This window comes from Salvelinus sp. IW2-2015, linkage group LG15, assembly GCF_002910315.2.
Source record: "Salvelinus sp. IW2-2015 linkage group LG15, ASM291031v2, whole genome shotgun sequence".
NCBI classification, from domain to species: Eukaryota; Metazoa; Chordata; class Actinopteri; order Salmoniformes; family Salmonidae; genus Salvelinus; species Salvelinus sp. IW2-2015.
Genome location: NC_036855.1, coordinates 27,136,991 through 27,147,017, shown reverse-complemented (window position 1 = coordinate 27,147,017; position 10,027 = coordinate 27,136,991). Strand labels below are relative to the sequence as shown.

The 10,027-nt window shown below is 46.9% G+C and overlaps 1 protein-coding gene across 5 annotated transcripts in view; it reads right to left on the bottom strand.

Annotated features, from left to right (window-relative positions):
• LOC111975199 (phosphatidylinositol 4-phosphate 5-kinase type-1 beta-like) overlaps nt 1–10,027 on the bottom strand; it is a 102,612-nt gene that overhangs the window by 41,236 nt on the left and 51,349 nt on the right. For all 5 annotated transcript variants that reach the window (XM_024003428.2, XM_070447071.1, XM_024003427.2 and 2 more), the window contains one exon: nt 3,711–3,828. In XM_024003428.2, the coding sequence (XP_023859196.1) occupies nt 3,711–3,828 (118 nt within the window). The remainder of the gene's footprint in view (nt 1–3,710; nt 3,829–10,027) is intronic.

Here is a 10,027-nt window from a genome sequence, read left to right as displayed (position 1 = left end):
CCGCGCATGCTTTGAGTACACGTCCTGGTAATCGGTTTGAATTTGACCTGTTTAAAGGTCTTGCTCACATCGGCTACCAAGAGCGTTACCACACGGTCGTCCAGAACAGCTGGCGCTGTCGTGCATGCTACAACTTTCAAGAGTAAGTTTAAAGCCGGACTGAGTTCCCCCCCCCCCCCCGGTGGCTCCTCACGCCCCACAGTTTGGGAACCACTGTGTTACTGTATGCCTGTAGCCACGTCATGGCTTAAGCTTCCTCCTACACTCAATTTGTTCTGTTTTGTTTTTTCCTCCATGGAGAGTCTTTTGTCTCTTCTAGTGGAAGTTAAAACACCTGGTCTCTCCAGTGTGTCATTGTCACCAGCCGCTTCCAGTCAAAGATGCCATGAAGAGACAATGAGAACATATTGTTCTCTCTCTGTATGTTTGGCTAAACAAATTAATTTCAACATTCTGGATGGCTATTGCACCTGTGTTAAGTAGGATAATTGCATAAAATCACTTCAACCTGCAGTATATATTGAAATGAGCATAATAAATGTGAAACTCAAGAGTGCGAGTTAAATCTGACAGTGTTCTATTGAAGGACAGACTTTGCAGTCCTGATGTGCCATTTGGAAAGGGACACACAGAAAGCATTTCCTAGTCTCTGCAGAGCTTGGCAGGGAAAGAGGCTGGCATGACCATTAGCAAATATCAATTCTTAAACTTGCTTACAAAACTCAACCAATCAAGAGGGTGACATTCTCTGGTGATTTTCTGTGTTTTCATATGGGGAAAGGTTTGTTTTATGTCATTCGTAACAGATTCTCTAGATCTTTTGCGAAATATGTGCGATATGGACGAGAAGATTACTCAAACAGTGCATGACGTTGGCTCATCTGTTAATACCAAGAGATGTGATCTGACGCCACTAATAATGTCATCTCTTTACACTGTGTGTGTGTTTTGTGTATGTGTGTTGTGTGTGTGTGTGTGTGTGTGTGTGTGTGGGTGTGGTGTGTGTGTGTGTGTGTGTGGTGTGTGTGTGTGGTGTGTGTGTGTGTGTGTGTGGTGTGTGGCATGTGTTTGTGTGTATGGGTGCGTGTATTCCTGGGTGTGTTCGTGGGTTATGAAAGTGTTTCTTTTAGCTGCTGATGTGATTATTAAAGAGACAATTTGATGGCCAGGCACGACACGCATGCAGTATGTTTTGCACACTGGCGTTAAAAGACGCAGTAGCTGATTTCAGGGATTTGGGTATATAATCACTGGATTGACAGAGTCCATACACCATGACTTCAACTAGCTGATTCACACTCATGTTAAATGATAGAAGCCTCTTTTTATTTTCTTTGGATATGAATCCTCTATGTGATCATTACTGTTGAAGGAGAACGCCTCCTCCCTGTTTCATGGAGAGATCCAGACATGAAGCTTTCCTATTTCAGCTAGCAGACAGATCTAGCTCAACTCTGTTCCCTCTTCAGTCATACTGCAGGTTCACTGCTGAAAGTCAATGAGTCACTTCACAGCAGCGCCAACATAGGCTGTAGTGTTTCTAAAGGCTTATTAGGATTCATCTACTCAGGCTGTAAAGCATGTATTTGTGTGAAAGCATACGTAGGTAGATACAACATATTGTAAATTGCTACTCATTATTACTATACTAAACGTAAGGGATAATCAACGAGGGGCTAAGCTATGGAGCGAGATAGCTGCCAAAGGTTGAGCGCACGTATCGCTAGATCTTAAGAAAATCCAAAATGTAAATTGTTAGGATCGTAAGAAAGCCATGTGTGAAACATGAAACGTAAACGTGAAATTTCACCAGTGAACATTCAAACACCATGTTACGATTACGGACGAACAGTTTTAGGCTTAAACAAATCTTGTGTTGCAATTCTGACGTACATAATACCTTTTAGAGTTTTGGCAGTTTCATCTCACCAACAAAAACAGATGGTCACCGAACAGCCTGTGAGGAGCGCTCAAACATAACACAGTAGAAGAAAAGTCAGGGGGAAACTGGAAAGAGTATCATGCACGTTTTCAAGTTAAAAGTCTCCATTCTTCTATACTCAGTTGAGTTTACTTCACATTTAGGTAGCTAATGTATTGGATTTGTTTGCCAGTGCGAGTCTAGATAGCACTAGCTGTATTATGCTACAACAGTGAAGTTTCAGTCTGCTAGGTGTATCTCTACAGCATGGGCATATCTCTGGGTGACGTGAACATCCCCATGCATGCACCTTATCAAAATATGACTAATTCAATATTGCACCATCTCTCATTCTATGGGCGCTGTCTGCAATCATAACCAGTAGTATCTACCAGGAATAATGAAACAACCAGTAGCATCTACCAGGAATAATAAATCATAACGAGTAGTGATCTAGCCACGGAATAATGAAAACTGGGACCAGTAGTATCGTCGCCACCGTGACGACTAATGAAACATAGGACCAGAGTGTCTACCGAATAGATGACATGAAGTACAATACGCCAGCAAGTAAGCCTGCATGGGTTACAGTAGTATCTACCAGAATAATTAAATCATAACCAGTAGTATCTACAGGAATAATGAAACATTATACCAGTAGTAGCCTGACCAGGTAAGAATGAAATCATGAACCAGTTATCACCAGATAATGAACTACTCCATGGTTACATTTACACATTAAGTCATTTTAGGCAGGAACGCGCTTATCCAGATGGCGTACACTTACAAATTGGCGTTGCATTCACCTGTATGCAATCGCAGTGCGGAACAACACTTTAACCCTAATAGTGATCTAACGGTCTTTTGAAGGGAGGGGGCGGGGTTAGAAGGATTACTTATATCCTATCCTAGGTATTCCTTAAATGAGGGTGGGTTGGGTCTTCACCGAGGGTGTCGTCCGTGGAGTGAAGGTCGATGGTGTACATTGACGTCGGCTGATACGCTGGTCGTGTCGTGAGAGGAGTTGTATTCTCCCTACCACTCCTGTTGTGGGTGGAAGCGGTGGGCCAGTGTAGCACTAGTGGCGAAGAGCTAGGTTTTTACTGGGTGCGGTGCTGCGAGCGAGCTGTATACCCTGGTACCTTGCCTACAATCGGATAAGGTAGCCGAGCAGGCCTAGGATGGCTTGGGTAGACGTGTCCAGATGACTACGTCATTAGTCGCCGCTTGCTTTGTTTGGTACTTGGGCCTGTATCATGAGTGTAGAGCGGTCCAGCGAGACTTGACAGGGTACGGAGGTGCCGTTCCCCTCACAGCTCGTAGGGCAAGCACCATGTGTCTGTGGTGGTAACGGATTGCGAGCGTGTCTAACTGGGAAGCCAAGTGGAAGGAGTGAGTGGCGGCTCCAGCTGAAGGTGCGGAGCCCTAGCGGTGGGGTTGAAGCGGCACCTCAACCCTCTGGGAAATTATAGCCTGATTTCATTTAAATGTGCAGGGGATGCAATTAAACCCATCATAATGAAATTAGCACGACTATTACCTCATCCCCCAAACCCAACCCCCATCTCCACCTCCACAGCTGGATAGGTAGAACAGGGTAAAACCACTGCTCTATAAAACTCTGGTTACACTCCAATACACTTTAGTCACCACTGATCCCAATGAGTTGATTGGTGAAAGTTACATGATAGGTAGGATGAACTGTAACCTACGGGATGTGTCTCAATCCATAATCAGGTGTGGACTAGGGGTGTACCTGGTGTGGACCAGGTGCAGTGTTTAGACCTACCAGGTAGTCATCTGGTTTGATCCCGAAGAGCTCCCGGAAGTAGCGGAAGGCCAGCGGGGCGTAGGTTTTGAAGCGGAAGTCTGGGTAGTGGTGAGCCGGTGTCAGGTTGCTCCCCTCGCTGATGGAAACGGCCCACCGGACACAAAGACACAGAACAGTTAGTTACAATATCCCCACATACAGAAACAAGTGAGTTTGGACTCATTTCTGTTCATCAGTTTACTAAGGTACAAAAACTATCACTGACGTAGACGGACATTCTGCAAACAGACATCACGCACTGTCTTTAACTAGAACTGATGATCGTCATGTCAGAGCATTCAGTGGATCCTGGCATGAAATAACGCGACACACCTCTGTGTCTATACTGTATTTATACTCGGGATATCGCTTTTCAACAGTAAAAGTTCAAAACTCGCTGGAGGATGTCTAAGTACTGCTACCCATGGAAAGCCAGATGAACCAGTGGCACACAGCCCTGTTTAGAGTCCAGAGCCTGGCGAGAGAGCATGCCTCTGATTACCCTAAACAACACAAATACAACACAATAATACAACACCATGTAACACAGGGGACCAGCATTATGATATGAGATCTGTGTCCATAGAGAGAGAGAAGGCATGGGGTTCTCCACAGACTCACTGACGGCAGTCTGCAGTCACCTTGAGCCCACAGRACGAACACATCCGTCATTTATCTGCTTTGAAAGGCTGGTCATGACGCACATCAACACTATCATCCCAGACACACTAGATCCACTCCAATTTCGCAGAACGCCCCAACAGATCCACAGATGACGCAATCTCAGTTGCACTTCACACTGCCCTCTCCCACCTGGACAAGAGGGGAAATAACTATGTGATAATGCTGTTCATGTACAGCTCAGCATTCAACACAGTCCCCTCCAAGCTCATCACCAAGCTAGGGACCCTTGGACTGAACCCCTCCCTCTGCAACTGGATCCTGGACTTCCTGACGGCCGTGCCCAGGCGGTGAGGGTAGGCAACAACACTTACGCCACGCTGACCCTCAAGACGGGGCATRTCAGGGGTGTGTGCTTAGCCCCCTCCTGCACTCCCTGTTCACCCACGACTGCATGGCCACACACGACTCCAACTGCATCATTAAGTTTGCTGATGACACAACAGRGGTAGGCCTGATCACCGACAGAGATGAGTCAGCCTATAGGGAGGAGGTCAGAGACTTAGCAGTGTGGTGCCATGACAACAACCTCTCCCTCAACGTCAGAAAGACCAAGGAGCTGATCGTGGACTATAGGAGAAAGAGGGGAGGGAACGTCCCCATCCACATCAACAGGGCTTTTGTGGAGCGGGTTGAGAGCTTCAAGTTCCTTGGCGTCCACTTCACTAAGGACTTAACATGGTCCACACACACCTGCAAAGTCGTGAAGAGGGCACGGCAGAACCTCCTCCCCCTCGGGAGGCCGAAAAGATTTGACATGGGCCCTCGGATCCTCAAGCAGTTCTACAGGGTGGTGTGGACGGCCCAGTATATCACCGGGGTCAAGCTCCCTGCCAACCAGGACCTCTATGTCAGGCGGTGTCAGATGAAGGCCCGAAAAATTGCCAAAGACTCCAGCCACCCAAGCCATCGACTGTTCACTCTGCTACCGTCCAACAAACGGTACCGGAGCATCAGCTCTCSGACCAACAGGCTCCGAACGTTCAAGCCAGAAGACAACCAAATASCCAGACTGCTAAATAGTCAATTAATGGTAGACAGATTATCTGGACTGACTCTTATCTTGCACTGACCCTACGCACACTCACTAGAATGAATATATACACACATACATATATATATACACACAAACACACATACTCAAACACACTACGTTGACACTCCCACACATCCACATACGCGCACACACAATACATAAACACACACACGCATAGATACAACGCAAACATGCATACATACATACATACATACATTACTCACACACACACTTTTACACTCATCATTTGCTGCTTTTACTCTGTCTACACTAGTTGTCTTTGGCGCATGTGACAAATACAATTAGATTTTATATGCGTTTTCATTCAGGACCCTGAGTGGTAGTGTGTGTGTGTGTGTGTTCTGTCTTAATTAATCTCTGTTGTCGTTTCTGTGTTTGAATAAATGCATAATCAACACGGACATATTACGACAGTGTTTGCTTCACCCTTCAGTTTCTCTCCCTCTCTCCCTCCATCTCTCTCTCCCTCCATCTCTCTCTCTCCCTCCATCTCTCTCTCTCTCCCTCCATCTCTCTCTGTCTTTCACTCTTTCTTTGGCTTGTCCTGTAGCCTTTGTCTTGATAGCAATGATACTGATCACAAATGCAGGATGTGTCAGGGCATTCATAAGAGCTGTGGTGAGGAGGGTGCAAAGCCTTGAGTAAAGAGTGCGAATCCGAAACAAAGCTATGGCATAATAGACAAGAATGGTAGAAAATCATTTCAAATTAAAAGTAATGTGAGTGTAGAATAACATATAGATAATAGATCATGCAGATAATAGCTGTCTCTGCTCATACAGTAGATAGATATTCTATATGGTAGTGCTGCATATTGAAACTCCAGGTGTGTATCTCCTCTGATCTACCTGTCCAGTGATATGACAGTGTAATATAGAGAGGTGGTAATGACTATGACCTGAAGGGCCCATCTCACTGGCATGCCTTCTGAGTGGAACGTCAGCAAGGGGTTAACTGCTGATACACGCGCGCAAACACAACCACTAGAGAGAGAGAGAGAGAATAAATAAGCCACATTTCTGTTTTCCTTTCTTTCTCTTCTTTATGAGAGACTGACATGCTCACGTAGAGACTGAGTCGGTTTCGTACGAACCTGAAGCCATGCCAGGTGGAACAGAACACAGGAGGTTTACTGGGTGATTAGCTCCAGATGATCCTGTAACAACACGCCAACGCACTGCCACCTAAATCTCAATCCATTAAAAGGCCGTTAAAAGGCTTCGTTTTCAGGGGCACCTCCACAGCGAGCTGCTATCGAAACTAGGTTGTTGAACCCTCAATTTGCCGAAAGTGTTGAGCTGTGCCCCAGTGCTTCCACTCAGTAACAGGACAAGCTACAGCCTCAACATAAATAGGTGTGATCAGCCTACTGCTGAACGAAATCACGCTGTGTGTGTGTGTGTGTGTGTGTGTGGTGTGGTGTGTGTGTGTGTGTGGTGTGTGTGTGTGTGTGTGTGTGTGTGGCAAAAGAGAATGACCTCCAGCTGGCACAGAGCTATGTGCTGCCTGCCTGCTGTGACTGAAACGGTATAGTCTCATATTAGAACCAAGAGCACACAAACAGCAAATGAAAGTGTCTTATCCTCGCAGAGCAAACTAGAGTACTGTTCGAGAAAGAGAACACTAGACAAGTTACAGCAGATAAACAATGTGGGAGTCAGAAAATCTGTCTGATACGTACAGGCGCCAACGCCAGCGACAGCCTGACAGTATGAGTTAAGGGAACCAATGGGGAGAGGGAAGTGAAGGAGGATCCCGGAGGATCCTCTCTGAGAGCTCTGCATCAGTCACTCTTGCCCTGTTTTTCACAGGGGAGAGAGAGAGAGAGAGAGGGGGGAGGAAGAGAGGTAGACAGAGAAAGAAAGAGAGAGAGAAAGAGAGATTGATCAAAAACTACTGCTGTTCTGTTACTGCAGGGGTTCCCAAACTTTTTCACTCAGGCCCCTCTCCAGCATTGGGGAACATCCACGTCCCCCGCAGTGGGGGAGGTCAATGTAAATAGCCCGTTGGCCATTTAATTAATTGTTCAGCAGTCTTATGGCTTGGGGTTAAGCTGTTAAGGAGCCTTTTGGTCCTAGACTTGGCGCTCCGGGTACCACTTGCCGTGCGGTAGCAGAGATAACAGTCTATGACTTGGGTGACTGGGCTTTCCTCTGACACGCCTATTATACAGGTCCTGGATGGCAGAAAGCTTGGCCCCAGTGATGTACTGAGCCCGTACACACTACTCTCTGTAAGGCGTGAGCAACTGGTCAAGATGCTCTCGATGGTGCAGCTGTAGAACTTTTTGAGGATCTGGGACCCATGCCAAATCTTTTCAGTCTCCTAGGGGGAAAAGGTGTGTCGTGCCCTCTCAAGACTGTCTTGGTGTTTGACAATGATAGTCTATGGTGATGTGGACACAAGAACTTGAAACTAGCACCGCCTCCACTACAGGCCCCGTCGATGTTAATGGACGTGTTCGGCCGCTTTCCGTAGTCCACGATCAGATCCTTGTCTTGCTCGCATTGAGGAAGAGGTTGTTGTCCTGCACCACACTGCCGGCTCTTAACCTCCTCCCTATAGCTTCTCATCGTTGTCGGTGATCAGCTAATACCACTGTTTGTCTAGCAAAATGAATGATGTGTTGGAGTGTGTTGGTCACGCATCGGGGTGACAGGGAGTACAGGAGGGGACTAAGTCACACTGAGGCCCAGTGCGGATCACCGTGGCAGACGTGTTGTTGCTACCCTTACCACCTGGGGCTGGCCCATCAGAAGTCCAGAATCCAGTTGCAGATGGAGGTGTTTATTTGAGTACTTAGCTAGTGGATGAGCTTCGTGGGCATTGGTGTTGAACCGCAGAGCGTAGTCATGAACAGCATTCTCATATAGGGTTCTTATGTCCAGGTGGGAAAGGGAAGTGTGGAGTCGATTGAGATTGCGTTATCTGTGGATCTGTTGGGGCGGTATGGCGAATTGAGTGGGTCTATGGTATCCGGGAGGATGGGTTGATGTGAGCCAAGACCAGCATTCACCGCGTGAGTAACGGGCCGGTAAGTCTTTAGGGTCATTCGTTGAGTCTATATGAGGATGCTTCGATATCGTGCCGCTTTGTCTGTGATGTCCGGATCAGTTATTGCGTTCGCTCCTCTATCTATGAGCGAAGAGTTAGTTGTCCCCCCCCCTGGACACACTGCAGCCTGACCCCGGGCCATGGCTCGTCGCATCGTTTGCGGTGACAGCCTAATACACTGTAGATCGTAGCATGAATACGATGTTGTCTATTCGTCTGGTCACTCATCTGGGTGAACGGCAGGCTCAGCTTAAGTAGCACACCAATTGAGGCGGCTTATGTCGGGCCCGGGCAGGTCGTTAGTGTCCAACGGCTGGCTGAACCAGAATGTGCAGAGGAGGTTTATTTGGTACTGCTGCTGGATGGCTTCGTGCATGATGGTGTTAGCAGCTGTAGTCAATGAACAGATTCTCTATAGTTTCCTTAGGTCCAGGTGTGGAGGAGTTGATGCGGAGAGATTGGCGTATCTGGTGGTTGTTCTGTCAGCTCTCAGGGACAGGGCTATGGTATACGGCAGGTGATCGTTACGAGCACAAGGACCGATTTGCGACGCACTTTGATGCTCGGTGTATTCATTTAGGTAGGTTACCTTCACTTCCCTTGGGCACAGGGGACTATGGTGGTCTTCTTGAAACATGTAGGGGTATTACAGAGCCTCAGTCAGGGAGAGGTTGAAAATGCAGTGAAGACACTTGCCAGTTGGTCCGTCGCATGCTTTGAGTACACGTCCTGGTATCGTTTTGAATTTGACCTGCTTTAAAGGTCTTGCCACATCGCTACCAAGAGCGTTACCACACGGTCGTCCAGAACAGCTGGCGCTGTCGTGCATGCTACAACTTTCAAGAGTAAGTTTAAAGCCGGACTGAGTTCCCCCCCCCCCCCGGTGGCTCCTCACGCCCCACAGTTTGGGAACCACTGTGTTACTGTATGCCTGTAGCCACGTCATGGCTTAAGCTTCCTCCTACACTCATTTGTTCTGTTTTGTTTTTCCTCCATGGAGAGTCTTTTGTCTCTTCTAGTGGAAGTTAAAACACCTGGTCTCTCCAGTGTGTCATTGTCACCAGCCGCTCTCAGTCAAAAGATGCCCATGAAGAGACAATGAGAACATATGTTCTCTCTCTGTATGTTTGGCTAAACAAATTAATTTCAACATTCTGGGATGGCTATTGCACCTGTGTTAAGTAGGATAATTTGCATAAAATCACTTCAACCTGCAGTATATATTGAAATGAGCATAATAAATGTGAAACTCAAGAGTGCGAGTTAAATCTGACAGTTTCTATTGAAGGACAGACTTTGCATGTCCTGATGTGCCATTTGGAAAGGGACACACAGAAGCATTTCCTAGTCTCTGCAGAGCTTGGCAGGGAAAGAGGCTGGCATGACCATTAGCAAATATCAATTCTTAAACTTGCTTACAAAACTCAACCAATCAAGAGGGTGACATTCTCTGGTGATTTTCGTTTTTCATATGGGGAAAGGTTTGTTTAATGTCATTCGGTAA